This window comes from Pituophis catenifer, unplaced genomic scaffold, assembly GCF_029215685.1.
Source record: "Pituophis catenifer annectens isolate HBS135680 unplaced genomic scaffold, rPitCat1.0.hap2 SCAF_1, whole genome shotgun sequence".
Lineage (NCBI taxonomy): Eukaryota > Metazoa > Chordata > Lepidosauria > Squamata > Colubridae > Pituophis > Pituophis catenifer.
Genome location: NW_027256881.1, coordinates 125,525,230 through 125,549,433, shown reverse-complemented (window position 1 = coordinate 125,549,433; position 24,204 = coordinate 125,525,230). Strand labels below are relative to the sequence as shown.

Below are 24,204 nucleotides of genomic sequence, written 5' to 3'. Positions count from 1 at the left end.
TGTGCTACAGCAATAGGCTTGATACAGTAAGCTGAATGTGGATTTACTGGATATAAAAAGTTGCCTGCCTTATAAAATCTTGATTTAGAAAATAAGAATATGAAAAAATGTTCTGTCACTGATTTACAATCCCTTGAGGTTTTGGTCTGTTTTCATTTTTGTAAAAAAAACAAAAAAGCATAATACTAATATAAGCTCAACGCATTCTCTGCTGCCTTCTTTTTTTCTCATGCAAAGCTGTGTGTTAGGTGCCCAATAGATAACAAAAAGTTAACTACCAAAAGTTAAAAATCTCACACCGGGAAATACATTTTTAAACAAGATTGTGCATCTATAATATCATAACAAGACTTATTTCAGAGTAAGAACGGCTGTGGATAGTTAGTCTGCTAAAATGGCGTATGTTTCTCAGAAATAATCATTTTAAAAGGAATTGTACCATTTTTCCAGATGATTCTCTTCAGTTAGAACTGTCTAGCCCCAAGCTGATGGATGCTCACAGTTTTGCTCTTCTGTGAACATGTTTTAATCTCCCATGCATCTATATTTGGTTGTCCTTCCCCTCTTTTTTTAGCTTTCATTTGCCAAATTATTTGTTGGTCATGGTGTTCCTAGCAAAGCCAGCAAACTATTTGGAACTTGTTCTGACATTGGGATGTTTGGCTATTTGTAGCAATAGTCTATAATTAATGCGCTTTAAATAAGGACACTTATATAATTAAGTAGTTTTATGAATAGGTGCTGCTCACTATAGTCTCACAAAAACCATATGTGATTGTGGTACAAAAGACAACAAAAGATCTTTCATATTCAGGTTATGATTTTATAAATAGCCGATAAGAAATGGAGGCCCTTGGCATCTGTCGCCCTCCTCTAACAAATAGGGGCTTCCTATTCCCCAATAAATATTTTTATTGGACTCAGCTATCTCACAAATGAGGAAAACCTGAGAGTTCCCACATTTCCAGCCTGGTGTCGATCACATCTTCAAGTCAGAATATACAAACCTTTAACAGGATTATATTATCATGGTAAAGTCAGTAAGCAGTCATTAATATTTGCAATCCCTTCTAGCTAGAATTTGAAACTTTTGGTCTTCTTTCAATGTTTGCTTTTATTTTATTTTTATTTTTATTTTTTAAAAAATGCAAATCCCAGAGAGAGAAGTTGTAAATGTAAACATATGCAACAGAATTGGAAGTCAAAATTAGGAAAGTTTACAGAATGGAGAGCTTTTACCACCCTTTTCCCATTTTCCCTGATCTGTCCCTACCCATACCCTCTCCCATGCTTTTTGATTTGTGAGCCTGTTCCTTGGTCTCACTCCAGAAGTAGCATGATTGTTTTCCACATGCCCTCTTGTCCAGTTAAGAACTGGAACAGTCATCTTACAACTGACAAATTAAGTGCAACATTCCCAATGTCCCATCGGATAGAGCAATTAATGTGTTGGATTAGGAATAGGAAAATCTACATTCAAATCCCCAGTTACCTGCAAAGTCTCTGGGTGACCTGATCTCACAGCCTAATTTACCTTCTAAGATTCTTACAGAGCAGTAGCAGATTCTTAATTTGCGTGTGACATTTTGTTCTTTTAACCTGCTGTTAACCTTCCAAAGGAAAATGTATGATCAGGATTCCTTTTGTAAGCTTCTAATATTAAAGACAGTGTGGGAATAGCAATAGTGGCCCTGGAAATGTAAAAAAGAGGACTGGAAAGCATTACCACCCTGAATAAATTCACATGGGCAACAGGTCTTTCTGAAAACCAGAAACTTGGTATGCAACCTGCCTTAAAGAAATGTATTGGCTAGAGAAGTTTTGAGATGAGATATGAATTTCAGATATGAAAAGTGAATCAGCTTCTATTGTGAGAGACTGACAAAGTGAGGAGATTGGGGAAACTGTGTCAGATGCCCATAGATTTAGACCGTGGCTATTTCTGTCTTTCTCACTTGTTCTATGGCACTAATTCCAGCATGTCTGCACTACTCTGACAGAAGTAATATATCAACCACTTTATCTCAACGGGTTCTTAGGCTATCAAAAGTTCTTGCTTCAGTATTTTTGAGTTACCTGCTTTAAATGGAAACTTTACATTTTAGAAATACCTTTCTAACTGCAGCCGCAGCAAACAAAACTTTGCTATGAAAAAAGAGGTTCAGGTGGCACCACAATAATAATTATCCTCAATATATTTTCTTGACATCTTTCCTCAATATATCCTCTTAATTATTTTCTAATAATTGAAGGCCAATACATATTTCTAAATTATGAAAGATCTGCATTTGATTCCAGTCATAAGGAAAATTTGTACTAGTCCCCTTAGCTATGCTGTTTCAGAAGAACAGGACACATCACTGAGTTAAAATTAATTTAAGCCAGGGCGCAGAATTTGTGAACGTCATTGTGCCTTACGTTATTTTTTCCCAGTAATTGAACACTGGATTTTAAAGAATCAATGTAACATACAAAAATTACAAAATTCAACAGTATTCATGCAGATTCTCTTCTGTATAAAACTAACTTTCAAAGGATTATACATTCAAACCACTTTGATTGGGAAAGCTAATATTATTGTCCCACTTTTGTTTTATACTCTTTGACTGTTAGAATTTATTCCCGTCTACAACTTCTTTTAAAACATGATTCCAGTAAAAAGGATTTAAATATTTTGAATATGCAGGAAAATGAAAAGGCATTATACCAAGTACATAATTAGAGTCTGGAAAAGAGTCAAAAGTGGTTTGCAGCCTTTTATATTTCAGGCAGGAAGTCCCCGTAGATTTCTGTTGTTTGTCAAGAAAAAACAATCCTCTTGAGAATGCAGATGGGAATGCTTGGGAAGCCTACAGTATTAGTTTTATATACGGCCTGCTGTGAGCAGCTCTGTCAGTCCAGACCTCCAGCTAAGCTTGCTTCTCTTATCTCTTTTTCCTGTCAACAATTTTTTTTTTTAAGGTGAAAGTGGTTAAATGAAGCCCAGCTAAATTGAGAAAGATTAGAGAATAGTCAGAACAAGAAGTCTAGCACATAAACCCTCTTGAAAATAGAGGTGGGAACCAATATTGCAGGATAAGAAATCACATTTAATGAAAACCATTTGTGTGCGCAATGAAAAGGAATGTTACTGCCTTTGAAGTCAAACATAGCAACTTATTTCTCACTGGCTTTTTAAAAATTAGCCTGGTTTTCCTGATTCTAGATAATTGATACAACTCCATCCTGGGCCTTATGGCTAAAAATATTGGGTGAATCCAAAACTATTAGGTTTTGTAATGCCACTTGCAATATTTGCCTGAATCAGAAAATGGTGGTTGCACTCAAAACAATTATGCTCAATGTAGATCAAAAGCTACTCTGAGAGCTTCTTAAGCTTTTATGCTTAGATATATATATATGTCTGTTTGTTCTGTTTATACTTGTCTTTCAACACAGTCACTTTCAACAAGTGCCACTGGGTAGTTTACAATCAAAATGCAATAACTGTCAGAATACAAAACTCTTTAAAGGTCTTAAAAATCTTTAAAAATATGTGTATTCCCTAAAAGATGCTAGACAACTAAATAAGAATAGGAATGAATTAAATGGGTTTTTGTTTTGATCCAGTATGAATCTTCTTCACCAATATTTACTATAATCTATTATAATAAATGTAACTTCTGTCCATTTTTCATACTTTATCCCTGTGTGTTGAGAAAGTGTATATGCACTGCCATTATTGCACTGCTGTTTGTTTTTTTTCAAGAAATGAGAACAGTGTCATTGCTTTCACTGATTAAGTTTGGAATTATGATCATTCTCTAATTTTCTTGGTTATCAGGATCATAATCTCCAGCAACTGTTAAAAAATGAGAAATTGCTATAAACTAAGCACTAATCTCAGCCTCTCCAAAACTGAGACAGTAACTGAACCAAGCTAGTATCCAACAAATTTAAGAAATCACTTGTTTGTTATTGAACTCCCCACAAGCTTTACATTTCTTCTGAATAAACTGATATGTTATATCTTCCTAGAGGTGAACCCTGAAATCAAAAGAATATTCACGCAGAAAGGGCAATAACATCAATCTGAATCAGTATTTGAAATAAAAGGAAATAAATAAAAAGATGAGCAGAGTTAAAGCAAAAATTACATTGAGCACCAAGCCAAAATAATTTCAACAGCCCATGGGAAATAGTTTAATAATGTAGCCGCCATAGATTTTAATAGAAAGCAATTTTATACAGGAACACTCCCTTATGGTTCAGAATCCAGTATTGCACAAGTGATAACACGATTCCCTATTTTTTTTTTCTGCGGCAGGCACTGGCTTCCCAATCCATTTTCTGCCAGGAGGATTAACCAGCACTCTAGAGCAGATTTTCCACAACCCCCAAGAAAGAAAAAGGACCCCCCCCCTTCCCAATTCAATTCTGCTGACAGCTTTTACCCACTCAGATTGTGTCAGGCAGAAAGAACTGGAAAGAAAATGCCTTCTAATGCCGATAGGGTAAATCATGATCTTACACTATTTTTACAGCATCCCACACATTTAGAATGTTTCATTTATATTCTCCCTTCAACAAAATACTGTGAGATTCAAGCAATTCCTAACAGACAGTATGTCATCTTCAATGCATTTTTTTACATGCCATGTATTGAAAGCTAAATGACCTTTCCTTAAATGAGAATTGGATTTCATTAGCAAATGTTTGTACAATTATGCTATCTCCAGTATTACAAATCATTAGCCATACAGCTTTCTCTATACAACATGTAACAATGATTCCTGGTTTTGGTAGTAGGCATGTTGTATATTTTTGGCAAAATGCATTTTTTAACAGGGAAAGCCAATTCTGTGGTGGTCCTTCCTCCCTGTTTCACATAAAGAGTTATTGGGGGCTGCAATCTTTCTCTTTGAAGTATCAGTTAGTTATTTGATTTACTTTTACACACCAGGGGTGAAATGCTACCGGTTCAGACAGGTTGGGCTGAACCGGTAGCAGCAGTGGCGCATGGTTCGGAGAACCGGTAGCTGCAGCAGTGCGTGGCTCCGCCCACCCGCCTGGACGTCGTTACTTCCTGGTTTTGACCACTTACTTTTCACTGTAAGTGACCACGACTTGTGATTTTACTGCCAGCTTTTCTATTGACCCTGCTTTTCAGAAGCTGACTAAAGTATACAATGTTGATCACATGACTGCAGGGACATTGCAATAGTCGTAAGTGCGAGGATTGGTCTAAGAGTATTTTTTCAGTTCCATTGTAACTTTGAACAATCGCTTTAACATGCAGTCGAAAAGCAAGGACTGTCTGTACTGCATTAGTGTGCAGAATATATACAACTAAACATATTGACTTTTTAATCAAATAGATAATGGTTGTCTTTTTAGTCAAGTAAATTGAATGAGCTAATTCAATAACAATAAAGGACTGAATGAAATGGCTTGAATGAAATTTGAGAGACCATCAAAACTCAAACGAGAATAAAAACCCATATGTTAATAGTAGTACTAAGTCCATATTTTCATATGCTTTAAAGTTATCTCAATTGCTTCTTCTTGCACAGTTATCAGATCTTACAATCTACATAGATATTTCCTATTTAGTGGTTTGAAATGTCTTTAATGCCTTTGTGCTATGCCTTCCATATACAATTTCTGGGCTGTTTCTAAAGTGTTGCTTAAATTCAAGACAGATTTCAGTGTCCATAAAACTGCTCTTTTTATTTATATTAGTCCCCTGCACAGTTCCAATATTTGAAAGGATTTAAGCCTGCTTCATATTTAGTCATCGAAAGGTGCTGTACAAATAAAAAATAAAATATTACCAAGAAAAATGGCAAGATTTGACGTATTTGTTTAAAAATGGAAAAAGAAAGCCCATGCTGCATAGCATTCTCAGGGGAAAGCCTAGGCAAACCGAGACAATTAAAATGTGCAGCAATTAAATATAAAGGTGGTATATGGATATTTTATTTATATTTATGTTCTGCTTCTCAAGGAGGCAAGCAGCCCTGCCAGGCTGTACAGGCTTTTGGGAGAAGCTTCACCTGACTTCCTCCCTTTCTCTTCAGTGGTCTCTTCCAGTGAAGTGCAAGTGCTAGAAATGCCCCCCCTGTACAATGGAGGGAGTCCAGTTCCTCAACTCTCCCTACCCCAAGTCATTCTGTTATTCTTTTCTTGCTGCCTCCCATGACAGCCTCTTTGTCTCTATCCTACAGGTTGCCCTGTACCCTCCCTTGTTTTCCCGTCCACCATCCTTCACTTATTTCAGTTTTCCCATGCCTCTTCACTGGTCTTTTTCTCTTGATCTGTTGATTGCCTACTGTCCATTATACCATTTGCTTTCTCTTCATTTACACTACCAAGTTGTCCTGCCAGGATAGAGTTCAGAGTAAAGAGGAATGTGTTCTTTATTGTATTTGTTGTCCCATTGGCTTTAATTCTACATTCAGTCAGAGCCCAGTCTACCTGATAATTCGCACCTCCTGACCTCATTTATTTCTGTTTGATTGAGAAGAAACAAATCAAAGACTATTTCTAGTTTGTTTGTTTATTTAATCATAAGACTTACTTGCATATGGCTAAGTAGACTGATGCAGTTTGTGGGACAGATTGTGTTTGTAGCACCTGGTCTCTGTCTTCACATCATGACTTGTACAGGCTTTCTTTAGTTTTTTGTCAGTCTTTTAATTTAATGGAAGTTTCTCTCTTTTGTCTCAGTATTTTGTTTTTGGTTTAATAAAAAAAAAAAGGCCAAGAAAAGAGAATTCAGTGCAAATAATAATTGTATGGAACTGCAAAAAAAAAAAAAAGAATCCCGATCCCATAATTCAAGCATTTTAGAAATCTGCGATAAATTTATCTCAGTACATTCTAGTGTTGAGAGCAACTGAATTGTTTCTTCATTTCTATATAGCAATTAACACTAGTATTTTTGATTTTGCAAGCTTACTGCTTGTGTTATAATTTCCAAAGAGTAGCCCTTCTGCTAATTGCCATAGCCAGCAAAAATAAAATAGTACTTTGAAGGAAATTGGTTTCAGAAATAATGTATTTTAAAAAAATATCCCAGCTTGAAGCCCATGAAAACATATCAGAAGCTGCTAAGCTCCTGTTTCAAACGGTTCAAAACTATTCGTAATAGCATGACAAAGTTCCACATGAGCTAATGAGAAATATCTCTATGTACATTGGTTTCTGCTAAGGATAGACATCTGTTTTCAAATATGAAGGAGGCTAGAGAAATTTGGAGCAACTTGCTCGCATTAAGTGTATCTGTCCTTTTTGGGTTGTGTCTTGAATTTAGTCCATCAACTATTTGAACAGGCTAAGAAAAGAATCATTAGAATCATTTGGTTTACTTCAGAATATAAACACCACATCCAGATCTAGCAGGAGACAAATAATGCTTTGAATAAAGCTGCTTGTTCATTGTTGTAAGACAGAGGCTGATGTATTGAAATATGTCCAAAGAATTACTGCCCAAAGAATTAAGTTTGAAAATTAGATAAATCTTCATTCATGCCTATCATGCAATCTTTAGTTATAAGCTACTTATACATACGGTAAATAGCAGGGTTAGCATATCATGTTTCATTAATATGAAATGCATAGGTAAATATATCTGATCATCTCACTCTTAAGAAAGTGCTTAATATTTGCTATTGGTTTTGTATTGGCTAATCTATATCTTCAAAAGATTCTTTTGATGTTTTATTTTATTAGCCAAAGAGGAAAACATATTGCTATCAAGGAAAGACTTATTAATATCATGAAAACTAAATTTTACCATAGATTAGTAGTAGAAAAGAATCAAATGGGGCCTCCCTACATCCATCTTTATTTAGACTCCACGGTTGCTTCAGCATTCAGATACACCCATTCCAATCCACTCCTGGCTAATATCTTCCATTCCCAGTGTTTCCCTCATCTCATAATTTCATCAGGTAATGATACGTTTGAAAGACTGGGTTGCTTTCAGTTTCAGCATAGAGCTCCACACAAAAAAAATCTACAGTTTCTGTTAAGCATTACAGTAACAGCTCTAATAACTATCATATGTATGATACATATTAATTACAATATTAAAGGATTTGAAAGGCTCGGGTTTTTTTCCTTTGCTTGATTTACATCAATTTACAAACCACAGGAAAAAAATAAGCATATTCCAAAATAACTTTTGGTAATGGGCCAGTGTTTTAAATAAAAAATAAATATTCTGTCTATACCTTTTCTTTAAAAAAAACCACCACCACATACTGTACACTTTATTTAACATTTCTGTCTATTCCATTAAATTAAATTTAACAAATCCTACTGCACGGCAAAATGTTTATTAATAGTACCGTTTCATTTACTTCTGACTCTACTGATTACTATTGCTCTTTAATACCAATGAGGGAGAGAGATCTGTTCATTCATTCACCACTCCAGTCCTAATGGGCTCTGAGCAATTTTACAGATATTAAAATAACTATAAAATATATTCGTTAAATCACCAAAGCTAAAATAGCTTTATTTTATATAATTTTTATATTTTTACATAAATTTATAGCAAATTTATAGATACCTTTGGAAAAAGCTAGAATTTCCTTAGCCTCTAAAAGACAATTAGAAATATTGTTCTACTTTTCTAGGCAGAATCCATGGAGTTGCTGGCATAGCACATATGCTTTTAGAGTGCCAGAAGAATGGCCTTTTTGCTACAACAGACAAACATAGTTATCCCTCTGGAATTCTGATAAAATCATTTTGTGATTTATTAGAAGAGAAACACATCATTCCTGGTTATTTATTCATATTTTTGAAAAGGAAAAGGGACATTTAAATCTTCTCATCTTGTAGAAAAAAAGTATGCCATTCTGAACCCCGATTAATGTGAGGTAGACCAATGATTCCTTAAGCACAGTAATGCCTGTTTTGATTTGCAGTGCCTTTCCAGGTTATTGCCTACTTCCTAGCTCCTTTATTAGGAAAGCTGAGATTTAAAATGCAACGAAGTGTGTATGAGGTATGTCTTCTACCTCTATTCTGAATTCCTCTCAACATGTTACTTAATACTTGCCTATTACCTGTCCTTGGCAAAATATTTTCTGATACTATGTGTAATAAGGATGCTAAGGTTCAATGTCTTCTGACACCTGTTCTAGGAGTAGAGACTTCTATACTCCAAAGTCACATAACTCTCCTGATTTAAGAGTAGTCATTGATAAAGTATGGACCGAGTTTATTTCTACCATCTATCCAGTAAAATAATATGGCAGAGCTTCCAAATGGCCATTCATGACCACTGAATCAATGGGCCCAATAAGATAGTATTTGTTTAACTGTTCTACTGGCAGGAAAGAATGACCAAGACAAACATTTGCTGCTCTCAGGAGAAAACCCTTTCACTCTTGTCTCTGCCTTCTAAAGAAATGCAGCCAACATAGTATCTCTAGTAATCAGGACAGCAACAAGTGCTTTGATTGTAGAAAAAGCTTCAATCATACAGATACAGTACCTGTCTTCCAGTCAAAAAAGCCAGGCACATAAGAGAAGGGCTAAAAAAAAACACTAGTGAGTCAGCTCATGGCTGTCTCATTCATGGGCATCATTTACTGTATTTATTTGCTTGTTAAATTTATTTGCTGCCTATCTTGCCATTGGGCTACTCTAGTTTACAATAATAAAAAGGAAGAAAAATGAAAAGAGTGTGAACAAGACAGAAATAAAATAATAGAACAATAAAATAAACAATGACAAAGAAACACAGTAAGAATAATATATCAATATGATAACCCAAAAAAAATGGATGAGTGGAGAGCAGAGCTTAAAGGGGGCGGGGAGGTGGAGTCTGCCATCAAGCTAGCAATCTTTTTATATCATCCAATTCTCATATGGCTGTCTGTCAGGAATTGTGGCACAAACAAAAATAAGTAGACCATAAGTCCAAAGCTAAGTTTCTATCGAAACCCTTCCTGGGAGGAGGGGGTCTAACTATTGAGTGAGGTACCAGATCCAGTGCTAATAGAGAACCACAACAAGAAGGTCTTGCTTATGGCATATAAGAAAGATGAGTTCAAGAGCACAAAGTAGCCTTTGACCTCCTTTTGGAGCTGAAACAGGATACCTTTCCCTTTGGTTTGGGGGGTCAGATGCTATAGATATCACTGGGCCAAACCAGCCTTCAAGACTAGCACTCCCAAACTAAGTAGAGGGAGAAAAAGACAAGGGAGGCAGTCGTTGGCATGGCATTACAACTATTCAAGTAGATAGCTGGAAAGCACATTCCTCATACAGACAGGTAATTTAGATTTGCATGTGTCTCGAATTTCCAAAAGAAAGCAGAGGACAGTTTTTCTCCCCTCACCATTCTCTGAGAATTAAACATCAAAGAATTAAGCAATCATTCATTAATCATAGACTATATACTTACTAGGCAGCTTTTCTCAGGCATGTTCTCCATTTTTTAGTCATTCCCACAAAGAACTGGAATTAGAAAGCAATTCTGAATATCCAGCATATTATCAAACAGAGAACTTTCATGAGACTAAGAGCAACAGTAGACCAATTTTGTAGCAGTGGTAGACCATGTCGGAAACATACCTACATATTTCTATAATTTTTTGCAGTATCATTTATAATAGCAATCAATTTCAGTTCAGACCCCTTCACATTGTTCTGGTATTAATCTCTAGAGTGTTTACCAAAGTGATTGCTACATTCATAAATGATCTGAGGATAATCATGATGTGCACATCTGTGCATGTCTTGATGATCTATCAAATCCAGCACCTAGAGAGTTGCCTAAAAAATCACAGCTTTATACTGAATACTTCATAGACATGTCCTAATAAACACACAAAAGAAAAAACTGATTTTTCCCAGAACATGCAGAAAAAATTCAGAAGGTAATAAAACTGACCTTCTGTTCATTTGTGTTCAACAGTTATAAAACTAGCATGCTTGTAGAAAATGATAGCTTGCATAGATTAAATTCATAGGGATGCATCTATTCCCAAAGCTGACAGTGTGTCTTGCTGCTTTCCTAGATTCAAATTGCCACCAAAGCATATCTCCTGTCTTCCCATTAGTGGTTGAGTCCAGTTAATCGGTTTCTGTCAGGGGACCAACCAGATGTGGGCCATTATCAGTTCCAGCCTTTGATCTGAGGAGCTCACTTAGGGAATTATTTCAGAACGGGTGGTCAAATCACCTTTTTCCATCAACTGGTTGGTGCTCAGAACAGAATGCTGCATCTGGATTGCTCGAGAGCCAAGAAGTTACTGTACAGTGGCAAGCAATTTGGCTTGAAACCTTGGCAGAAATCTCCCAATAATAGTTGCAGGATACATAAAGGGATCCACAAGTATCATAGTCAACTAGTAAGACAACAGAATTTGTTTTGGGGACAGTGGAAACTATATCCAGATGTATTCCTGCAGATTGCAGAGAAGTAAAGAACACCAGTGGTTAACTTGTTTGTAGACACACAGCACAGGCAAATGCATTTCCTCCAGTTCTGACATCAGTCAAAATGACATGCAAGGATCAGTAGGTGAGGAATTAATTCATCCTTGTCATCATAATATTGACCTCTGGTTTTTGAATGAAGTCAGCAAGGCAGACACCTGCAAATTTGTCAACAAACCCCATCTGCCTTTTAAATAGCAGCCAACATAATTCAATTTAATTCTCATCTCTAAATACCCAACCATGACAAAGTTGTATCAGATGACCAAATAGAACTTCCAAGGATATTGGAAGGAAATGCACCAAGCACAAAACACCAGACGTTCTATTCTCTTCGATGATACTGTGGCCTTCATTTAGATTTGTCCAAATAAGTTGGATAAGTTGTTTTAGTTGTATTATGTATTTTCTAAGCAGTAACAGTGAAAATAACACACAAATCTTGCAGCTGAAGGGGAGGTTACCTAAAGGACAGGAAGGAAATTCTACTTTGGCCCTACCTTCTGTCCTGGCAGGTTCATTGTCTAGTGACCCAAAGGCCACTTTGCAGTAAATCCAACTACCATTTAACTGAAAACACTTCTAAATCAGTACAATATTTTAAGATTCGGGAGTCCACGAGAAAAGAAAATGTATGCTATGAAACTATTGACAGACATCTAGGCAATATTGCCAATTAACCCTAGCAAGAATATTGTATGTACGGCTCCATACAGTTTCATCCCAACAATATGACTGAGGCAACAAGCTAGCAGTTGTTCAGCCTGTTGATTACCCAGAATGCTAATGTTGGTAAATTAAATGCAACATGCCTGTTATTCTTCATATACAAACTATGAGTGAAAGTTAAAGCAGGTCTCGCGGTCTCCATCGCATGCATTTCCTTAGATGTTGTTTCTTTGTGAGAAAGATCTTTAGAACATTCTTGCAAATACTTTAGTGCAATTGGCAGAATAATCATGAATAAAAACTGGTATAGCTCACAAGTTGCTAGGATTACTGCCAGGGCGACTGTGTTTATTATGGTGATAAAGTGAACTTTAAAAACAACTAGAATCTACTACAACTCAGCAGAATTCTGTGAATTCTCTAACATATTAATGTTCTGAGGCTGAGCTGAATCTATGCTTAAATGCTAGCTAAACTGATATCATACCTGCTGCTAGTCCTATCTACCAATATTCATACATTCAGCATAGACATTTGCAGTGCAGAAAACTAGCTAGGTATTTGAAGTACCTGTGTGAAAACCTGTGGGTGATCCAGAACCCTGCATGATTAAGTGGCTGGTTCACAGACATCAGAGATAAGGCAAGTTAGCATGTGTGAAATCAGCAGTGGAAATAAACGGTATGAAAAGTTTCCATATACTTCGCTACTATTTCAGACTAATGAGTGGGTTAAATATCTGACTAACATATGCAGTTAACCAATTAAACCATTTATTCAATAAATAAAATGCTAGCCAGTTCAATCAAGATAGGTACAGAATAGACTCTGTAGGTTTCATCTATGTGAGAGATCTTCAAATGTTGTTCTGCCTCACTGTAACTAAAGAAGAATAAATTATAAAATGGTTCTTATGCAGGTTCATTGCTTCTGCATCATCAGCAGGCAGGCAGGCAGGCAGGCTCTTATGCCTGGGCATAATCTTGGTTTTTTTCATGATTCTTGGAAGTATAACTATTTCCATTGATGACCTCAAAATCCTACCATGGAACACTATTGCTACAAAGTCATTGGAGCTATCTACTCTCCTATCTAATAGGTTAAACTGTTTCTGCAAAATTGGATCTGGTACCTGCTTGCAGTGTGATAGAATATTTATTAAATATAAAAGATTCCTTAGCTTTCTATTTCTAGTACCTAATATAGCTTCCCCAGAGGGGAGGATAGTAGAGGACAAGGAAGGCCTAGAGGAACATTGTCCATGGGGTCGTGATGGGTTGGACACAACTTTATGACTGACAACAACAATATAGCTTGCAACTGAGTTCAGAAATGGAATTATATTATCTGGTTAACTGTTTTAGAAATTCATTAATCAGTTGTTGTTATTTAGCCTACACCAGAGATTCTCAAACTTTGCAGTACCACGGCCCCTAAAATGAACAATGAATTTTGAGTGACTACCCCTCCTCTTTAAATAAAACTGATTATTTAATTGGGGTTAGGATTGGGAAACAAGTAAATACAGTATACCATTTAATTTTAATTTTAAAATTAAATTTTAACCTAGATACAATTAAATATAAAATGTTAATTAATATTCTTTGGCAAAATTGGTAAGGCTAATTGGAAATTCCAGGATTTGTGCTTAAAAAGAAACAGTATGGTACAGAGGATTAGAAGCCCCATATATTTTATCTTTCTCCCAAAATGAGATTTGCTGAATTTGTTGAAATATATTGCTGTATATTGTGAGCTAGTTTTCAGTTTTAATAAGGCATCAGAAATATTAGTACTTTTTGGCAAGAGGTTACACACATTTATACTAATAATAGTAATCTCATTTTAACTGTAAGAACATGAGTGCCCAATTGTAGTTTTCCAGGAACTTGTGAAATGTTAATTTTCTGTTAGTATCCAGGATGTAGCTTTGACATTGTTCAGCTTTCTATTGTAATGCAAGCATAGTGAATTCAGTCTCTTCCATTCAGACAGTTCACTGTCCATTCAGAAACATAACACTTCCTTTTGATGATTGATTCAAGATGGGAAATGCAATACTGCTTGATGATGCAGGCAACATTAGGAGCAAAACTATTATAGATAATTGATGTTAGAGAGAATTCAATGTAGACAGTAGTAAAAAGTGCTTGTTCTCCCAACACAAAACTAATATTTATAAAAGCAAGAACAAATCTACATTAATCAGATTTTCCAGAATAGAAGTGTTGATTTTAAATGTATGTACTAGAGATCAGAAGGTTGCAAAAGGCTAAGTTAAACAAATTATAAGCTAAAAAAAATGTGAGAACCGAAGGTCAGAAATGGAAAGGTGGCTCTCCAAATGTAGGACTGTAGTTCTCATGGCTTTGCTAAGTTTACTGGCCATAAATAATTTCAGAGAGATTTACAAGCAAAAAGTAAAGATAATGGAAGCTAAATCCAAATAGCTTTAATCCAGTTTTTTTTGTTCAACTGACAAATGCACTGTGAGAATGTTGAATGTAACCCAGAATTTCCTTGGTTTTTTTTTTTTTTTAAGATTTATGTTGTTAGACCACATATTTTTTTTGAAATTAACATTAGCATTTAAAAATGAAGCACAAAAATAATGTAAATTAACCAGCTTTCTTAAACAAACAATGCTGATCTCTGCCATTTCTACTGAATGCCTACAGTTTATGGTAGAATCAAAATGCTCAGTTGGTTAGGAATATATCTCATTCATTTCAATGGGATTCCTCCTGAGTAAACATATATAGAATGAGACTATTAAATAAATACCCCACAACACTTTAATGCTTAATTACTACACAACATTAAATATCAGTGTTGCCATTCAGTTATATTTTCAAATCACACAGTAGTCAGCTGATTTGACATGAAGAATCCAGTTCCTGTATGCATGTTGACTATAGCTGCTATCAATTGCCATTCACAGTGCAAGAACAGTTCAAACAGACACTGTTAGAGTAGACATTAAATTAAATGATGTGTGATACTTTTACAGTATTTTATGGTGTGGCTACAAATTTCTATATAACATATAAAGAAACATACTGTAATAAAACATCAAATTAGCATTCTTATTAAACTTTCTGCGGAATGAGTGTCACCTACCTAACTGGGATCTAGTTTTGGAAAAAATCTGACTTTTTTTTTTTTAAATTAAAGCACATGGGATATCATGTGACCACACATTTTTATTTAGGTTGACATCAGTGCCTACCTGGAAGTAAAACTCACTGTATAACATAGACATCTTCAGTATTAGTCATGTAATTCTTAGGTTTCTTTTGTGCAGAAACCTTGTTCTTACATTTATTTTATTATGCATACTTCACATTTCCCTGCATTAAACCAGATGAGTTACTGGTATAAAAATATAGTCTGAGAAAACGTAATTTCTCACTATGCAATGTTATTTTGTCAAGAAGTATATAGTCCAAGGTTCAGTAAGTATTCCTTGAAAATGTGCCTTCTTTTGCTCTAGACTTAAGTTACTTGTCAATCATAGACAATAATTAAAACGTTGCTGTCAGATTATGTAGTTCATAGATCTGTTATTCCACAACATGGTCAATGATATTCATATTTTTGGGATTATGACCCAAATGCTTTTGAACCTCAGATAGGGAAGTTATATGTCTTGCTTTTTAGTCATATATACCCAGTTGCTTTTCCTTCATTACAACTGGTGCACAGGTAGAAGTACTGTGTTTTCAGTTCTCATCGTTTGCAGAGTGGGAATTGCTTGCTGATTTTTCCCTGCATGAGATAGCTTTTAATAGGTTTTCCATTTGTAACCTGCATATAATCCAAATCTAATTTAACTGAGACTAAATTCTGATGGAATTGAATATCTGAAAATGCGATACCAGATATAACTCAGGAGCATGGAGGTATGCAGACACCCACATGTGCAGCATGGCTCATATCAGAGCTTTTTTCCAAAAGCAAAATATAACATTTTGAAATATATTATTCAATGAATGACTCTGAGCAGGAAATAAGCTTCCTCACTCTGCATTCTTTTTTCTTATATCTGTGACAACATACAATGTTATTAACTGTTGGCAAAGTTGCTCACTAAGAATATCCAAATACTTTGTCCTGAAATATAACCTACTCAAAAGAAAAACACATTAGTGCTATTCAACATGAGCTTCTATACAGGGCAAAGGTAAAGATACTCTTTGTTACCTTCATTAGCCACTGAGTGTTGTTTTCCAGCATATTTTCCAGCAGCTGAAGCCTCTGTATGGAATCATCATACTCTAGCGGGGCATCTCTTTGCACAGCATTAGAGACATACGAGGTAGTCGAGGAAGACCGGCAATTGTCCATCTCAGGCAGAAGGAAAGTATAGCTGCACAATCCATGCTGGACTTGGTATTGCTTCTTGCCCAGAGTCTCGAGGCTTCTCCGAAAGGAATTGTAGCCTGCTATTAGAGCAAGATTGCAGCTCAAGAGAAAACAAAGAGGCACTTTCATCTTCTCCGTGGTAAAAAAAAAAAAAAAATCAGCCAGCTGAACTTTGTCAAAGATTCAGATGGATCCTGAGATTCTCTTTGAACAGTCAATCAGCACCCCGGTGACATGTGCAAAGACAGACGAAGGACTTTCTTCCTGCGTCCCCTGAGCGTGGCTGAAGGCAAACTGTCACAGGCAGATATTTTTTCTCAGCTGCTGCTTGATCTGTGCTTCATTTTCAGGTGTTGTAGTTTTCATTTTTTTTTTTCACGCAGAGGGTATAGATTACAGAGATACTGTAGATACACCAGCAGTCCACTGTTCTCGTCTTCAGAAGTGCTCCTCAGACAGCTCAGGAGGCATGTGCAGCTAAAAACACTCCTCTCTCTGCGGGTCTCTGTTATCTTTCTGGTGAGGACTGCTTTGCAAGGCAGCATGACGGTTCAGAGCATGCTGTTTTATTCCTGTCCTGAGTGGCAGGAAATCTGTCTAGAGGGAACAGGGGATCAGCTGCGAGGGCAGTGTAAACTTCCTCACTCAAGGGTCTGCGACATCTTTCATAGACCCTGAGACGTAATGCATCCCTTCTCTTAATGTAGGGTGTGTTTTACAGCAAGAAGGCAACCAGACTTTTCAATACTTTAGAAGCAGTCACATAACATTCCTTTCTATCTTGTTGGGAAGATGGGGGGGAAAATCCCCTTGAGTTTCATCCTGTCAACATTGTGGGATTTCCTTAACATTTTGTGTAAATGGAATCTTTCTTTCTGACAAAAGGAGACTTCCCTTTAGCTGTGGAAGAGAATTCAATGAATATTTGACCTAACATATTAAGAAACCATTTACTGCTTTTAAGAGGTCAGTATATAGAATGCTGAGAGTTAATTTTAGGAGAAAGAAACCATATGCTGAAGATGCATTTTTAAAACTTCCCTTGTTTCCTCCAATTTCCCCCCCTCCCCATCTCTTATAAAGGCAACTCATGAAGGCCTATTTATGTAGAGACCCTACACTTCAAATATTTATTTATTTTTTTTTATTGAAAAAGTTTTTCAAATACAAATTTTTCTCCCTTCCCCCCCGCTCCCTAACCCCCCTCCCCCTCCCCTCCCCTCATGGCTTCTACAAGATGAAATCCAAATTAATATCACATTATATAATACTTTACCACCCTTCTACACCACCCCCTATGTGCTAAACATTTCTTTCTAACATTATTATTATGTCCCCCATATACTATATGTTTTAAAACAACATTCGGCTATGAAACTATAAATCCTAATTTGGCATTTATTCTACTCATAATCTACCCATTTCCTCCACCCCCATACGTATATCTCTTAATTCAAATCTTTTAAGTATATTAATATCTAGACATAATATCCCTTTTGCTAAACTAAGCAATCAGTAACGTTACCTATCACCTTGTACCATATCAATTTTATTTCACCCACTTTCCTACAGGTCTACCATACATAATATATTTAATATCTTTATTCTTCTGCCCATATCACTAAAAGATATTTCCATATATAAATAAAACCCTCAAATGACTTTAAATTTGTATTCCATGTAGTATCTTCTGTAATGTCTTTCAACTAGATTGTTAATTCCATCGACCATGTTAGGGTAACATCAAGTCCTGCTCCAACAGTATATTCAGTATCTTCAATTACCATCTGCCCCCATCATTAATAAGTATTTCTGTATATCAAAAAAAAAAAACCGAGTGACTTTATATTTATATTCCATATGGTATCTTCTGTAATGCCTTTTATCTAGATTATTAATTCCGACAACCACGTTAGGGTAACAACCAGATCATCTGCATGCCCCAATTCCATAGTTCTCTTGCCTTATAGCTCCACATATACATAATCCATTTTTCAGAGAATCCAAAATAGAAAGTTCCAATCCGCTCAATTACAGGCCATCTTCCACATCCCAAAAACACCAGCACTGCAAAGATCTGTTATTCTTCTCAAAATAGTATAAGTCTGTAATTTGCCTCAGCTATATTTTCATGTATCAGCCTTCTATAAATCCCGCTTATTATATTTAATCGTCTCTTAAACAACTGGCATTAATCTGTTGGATAAAAAAGAATTGTAGTTTAAAATTTTTTAGTTTTGTAGAACCTGCTTCTTCTTTTCTTAACTTGTTGTGGTTTAGATCTCCACCCTGGTTGCCTTTCTGGGACTTGTATATCAGCTGATTGAGTTACATGCTGGTCTTTAACTTGATAAGACATCAAATCGAGATCCAAAGCCGCCTCTCTTATATTTATAGGTGATCCAGCTATAGCCTCTGAAGGAGAATCCAAAAGCGGCTCATCCAAAAAGCCCTCTATAACTTGTCGTTTTTCCATTATCTCCATCTCCATCTGCTTAGCCTGAGTTTCAATCTCTTGTTCATTTTGCTTTTCTTTATCCCCCTCCTGTATTCCTGACACTGATGACATACGTGGAGATGTTGGACCCATTTTAAAAACCTTGTAGTAAAATTCTTCTGCTTTTTCAACAGTGTTTAATTGATATCTTTCTCCTTGATATCTCAATATTATACCAACTGGAGCATCCCACCTAAATGGGATGTTTTGTTTCTTTAGCACAGTCACCAAAAATCCAAAGTCCTTTCTATCTTTTAACATCTTGGACGGCAGCTCTTTATATATCCAGATCTTCATTCCATTCATTTCTAGAGTGGAGTTAAAAGACTTTTGCACAATATCATTTTTTATTCCTTTATCAGTAAAATAAATCACCACATCTCTAGGCAATTGTCTTTGCTTTGCCACCCAAGAATTTACTCTGTAGGCCTTATCAATCTTACAGAATACTTCTTCAGAGCTGACCTTTAAAATCACAGCCAGAACTTCAGCAGACATTTTTCTTAAGTCCTCACTGTCGTTTTCCTGTATTCCTCTCATTCTGATCGCAAATTCCATGGATCTAAATTGCATCATTGTAACTTCATTTTCAATCCTTTGCTTTATATTATCTACATTGTAAGTCTTGTGATCACCTTCCTTCATTTTAGATTCTACTTCTGAGCTATTTTCTTGAATCATTGTCAAATCATTTTCAATTCTTTGTATTTTATTATCCAGATTATGAATCTTATAATCAGCTTCCTTCATTTTAGACTCTATTTCTAAATTAATATCTTTATCCATCTTTAGAATTACTTCTGAGAAGCTTTTCAAAGCTGTTACAATATATCGCTTCAGGTTATCATACTTTTGTTGAACCAACTCTTTAATTTCCTGTCTAAATTTTTCAAGATTCTGGTTCATAATCTCATCATGTCTTGCCAACTCCTCCACAACAAATTCCTTTAAATCAAAACCATTCTTCTGTATCTGCGAGCTCAAAAATTGCTCTTGTGATTTATAAATGGGGGAGCCCCCCCCCCACAGCTTGGTTGTCTGGCTTTGTCAGTTTTAACGCCATCCTGCCACACAAACAGACTCTTTTTAAAGAAAAAGTCTTCTCTCCACACAATATCAATATCAAGTCTCTAAGAAAGGAAGAAGCATGAAACAGAAATTTTTCTCTTCTCTTGTAGCCAGCGCTATTGCTTCAGATACTTTGTAACATATTAAACCATTCAAACGGAAAGACTTTCGCTTTCAGCTTTCTTCTCAAGCCTCAGCCAGCTGCCATTTTAAACTTTTTTTTCCCTTTTCACTCTTTCTTCATTCTTAAAATCAATCATAGGGTTGTTACAAATACTTGCGATTTAGAGTCCCAAATCCGGATTTTATCTTGCTTATTCAAGCAATCTGTTAGTTTTCGCTAATTAGGTTGGTCACATCGTCTAGCTCTGCAAAGCGCAGAGTTCTCCCGAAGCCCGGAGCAGCGGCGAGCTGGATAGGGAGCCTCATCCTGCTTCCTCCCCAAGAGTAAAAAAAAACCTCTGGGGACTTCGCAGAGGGCTCTACCTGCTCTCGCCGGCTCACCTCACATTTCCTTAAGGAAACTGAGTTTTTCGAGCCACCTCCCAGCTGTAAGGGCGGCTCTTTACGGGCAGCGGGAGTGGCGGTCCCAAAAGACCGTCTAGCGACGACGGAAGCCAAACCGGAAGTCCACTTCAAATATTTATTTATTTATTCATTCAATCAATCAATCAATTTCTTCAACCATTCATCTCAGTCAAAGACTCTGGGCAGCTTATAGTTCAAAAAATAGATTACAATTAAAATACCAGAAACATTTTAAACAGTAAAAACACTAGAAACATCCAGGTTAAATATACATAGCAGCCAAGATATTTGACCAGTTAGCTATACAACCAGGAAATGGGGCCCTGAGCACATTCAGCAATCCAAGCGTGGGAACATAGCCAGGTTTTTAAAGCTTTACAAGTGGATTGGGACCATTCTAATCTCCGAAGGATGTTCCATAGAGCAGGGGTCGCTGCCAAAAACCCTGTCTTCTCATTCCCACCTGCCAACACTCTGGCTGATGGGATCTGCAATATGCCCAATCTGTCAAGTTGGATGGGTAGAGACCTTTGTGAAAAGGTGATTCCCCGGGTACCTTAGTCCCAAACCATGTAGGCATCTCAGATACTAACAGACGCTTTAGGATTTCTTTCCTCAGCTCCCTCCAAATTCTCTGTGCCCCTTTCCTCTCTCTCTTTTCTATGCCCTAAATAAAAAAAAAATCAAGTGAAAGGTTACCATAGGGTTACAAATTACATTATTTATAACATTCCATATGCTTCTGTGTCTGTGTGCAGCATGCACAAACACAGGGATTTTTTTCTTCTTTTAAAATTAATACGATGTAAAAGCTGTTAGAATTGATTGTCTTTCTCCGCACCCATTCTTGCAAATTTTAGTAAAAAAATGTTTTAGAAGAAATATAGAAAAAAAGTCAGACTTTCTTTTCTTTACCATCTTGCCCACTTTGATATCCTCCATAGTCTTTGGGGCTATAATTTCCAGAATTCTTAGTCAGCATTAGCCTAGCCAGATGGATCACCTTCAATAACCTTTGGTTTTAGGGCAAGCTTTCCAAATCTCAATCACTCTTCAGATGTATAGGCTTTAACTTCCAGAACTCCTCTGTCTGCATACTCATTGCTAAAAATTCTGGTGGTTTAAATCAATATACTTGGAAAATACCAAAGTCAGGGAAGGCTTCCTCAGAGTATTTTGGAATTCCACCTCAGACATCAATATCTCTTGACTTCAGACATCATATTACTTATGATAAGGTTCGAGCCGTAAAACATATACAGAAATTACAAAAGACTTTTCTAAGACTCTTTTTTGTCCTTAACAAAAATAACAAAAATCTGGAACGGGAAGAGGGAATGACTTATATGGCCCCTTGTCATACTTTCAGAAATATTCAGAAGTTCCTAGTTTGTAGTGTTAATAAAATGGGATTTTAGTTTATATATATATGGGAGGAAGTAGTGGAATTAGCATACCAAGCCTGCTCCCAGAATCCTTGTATGTGATGCCTCCATTTCTGCATTGCAGAATTTCTAATCAGAGTTGGAAGATGCTAAGTATGTTCAGTTGAATTCATTTTAATTTCTTCAGCTCTTCCATTGAGCACTAGAGGCATGCTGGAAGTGAGGGAAGGGAAGGAGAGAAGCAGTATGTCCTTGCCTTTGAACCTGAAGAGATGTAGACATCTCCTCTGCATATGTTTATCTAAATCCTTTTTCAGCTATGCCCATTGCTGAGCATATTCCTGGGCAAGTAATTCCTATCTTTGTGAGCAACCTAAGAAAATTGCACAATTTGATAAAGGGTGGTTAGAAGCTATCTTCTCTTTTAGCCACTAGTTGGGTTGTAGTGGAAGATTACAGGGAGGTGTATTTTATTACAAACATTGATTGACTAGTCATCAATTTAACTGTATTAATTGTTGTTCAGTTATTCAATCGCTTCTATTTTTCATGACATGACAGATACCATGATCCGTGGTGGCACAGTGGTTAGAATGCAGTACTGCAGGCTACTCTGCTGACTGCTGTCTGCCTGCAGTTTGGCAGTTCGAATCTCACCGGCTCAAGGTTGATTTAGCCTTCCATCCTTCCAAGGTCATTAAAATGAGGACCCAGATTGTTGGGGGCAATAGGCTGATTCTATAAACTGCTTAGAGAGGGCTGTAAAGCACTGTGAAGTGGTATATAAGTCTAAGTGCTATTACTATTGCTGTTTGCAATCGGTCAGTAATTGCTGCTTTGCAAGCCTGCAAACTCAAGCTTGTGACATTAGTGATATTCTCTAGATGCCTGCTTCTATTACCTTTGATTTTTCTACGTATCAGGCTCTTCTGCGCTGAATCTTATGCATTGTGTCACATTTCTCCAGTAAATTGATTCTCCCTCACTTTCCCCCAGACAACTTCCCCTGCAGTCCCGTCTAAAGACTAGAAACCTTGTTTACCCTCTCACAATCCAACCCAAGGGCAGCCCTAACAAGAGAATTGGAACCTAGAGTAACCTCAATGTTTCATGCTCAATCAACTTGATGAGCTTAACATCTCCTTTACAAGTTTTTTGCCTAACAATGAAATCACTCCAGATATACCTATGAGGACCTGCTTAGCTTCCCCAAAATTGGCCAACAAATAGGATTGCCAAGAAGCATAGAATTAAGTTGATTGCAGGGGGTACTTCTGAAGTGTGTGGTAAAACAAGAGAGGATCGGTAATGAAGGAATGATGGATGAATGTGGATTGAATTCTAAATTGGATGAGTAGTAGGGAAAAATATGTTGGGGTGGTGTGTCATATAGGGAGAATTAATGAGGGCTGAATCACAAAGCAAATATATAATGAGAAAAGGAAATGATGTGAGAGGATAAGAAAGACCAAAAAACATGGTTGGAGGAATTGATGAGATTGCTATTAGGAGAAAGGTGAAAAGTTTAAAGAACAAAGAGGCAACACATGAAGCAGAGTATGAATGTGATGGAAGCAAGAGTAGTTTGCAAGGTAGAAAAGTATGGTGAGGTATACTGAACATGGTGCTCACCTGAGCTAGGTTTGATTATATTTCTTTTTTCCTATTTAATTGTTCAGTTGAATATTCTGGACACCTTTTCTGTACTTTGCATATTCTCTCTGTCTCTGTCTCAGCAGCAAGCAAAAAATGTTCCAAAAAAGAATAATGCTGCCGTAGTTTAGACAACATACTACATTAAGCATACTTTGGTTGGCCAACTGTATTGACTTTTCTGCTAATAACTATACTTTCTGAATTTGTTACACTAATTGGATCTTGGCCTCCAGAATAGTTTCTTTCTCACTGGTGTCATTGTTGAATGATTGAAAGAAGGAGAATAGTTGAAATCTCCCACATAACCCTAGAATACAGTTTAACCACAGGAGCTGATGTGGTGAAACTGGTATGGTCAGAAGATAAATTCCATACCATAGTCTCCATGATCTAAAATGTACTTCTTCGCCCACATGCTAGGAAGTCTCATATGATTCCATCTCCCAAATTATTATGAGTCAATATGCCACTGATAAACCCACATAATGATCCTTGTATCATGGAAGTACGTTTAAGTTTAATTTCTGCAGTGTTTGCATAATCGCTAAATAATTGACCCTGGTGTTTTGCTTGGCATCCAAAATAAGCTTGATT

The 24,204-nt window shown here is 36.4% G+C and overlaps 2 protein-coding genes across 2 annotated transcripts in view; one reads left to right on the top strand and one right to left on the bottom strand.

Annotated features, from left to right (window-relative positions):
- Positions 1 to 16,605, bottom strand: part of ANGPT2 (angiopoietin 2) — a 44,956-nt gene extending 28,351 nt beyond the window's left edge. The window contains exon 1 of the mRNA XM_070954925.1: positions 16,315 to 16,605. Within this exon, the coding sequence (XP_070811026.1) occupies positions 16,315 to 16,605 (291 nt within the window). The remainder of the gene's footprint in view (positions 1 to 16,314) is intronic.
- The window catches only part of MCPH1 (microcephalin 1), a 123,338-nt gene that overhangs the window by 59,939 nt on the left and 39,195 nt on the right, over positions 1 to 24,204 (top strand). The gene's annotated exons all lie outside the window — the stretch shown is intronic.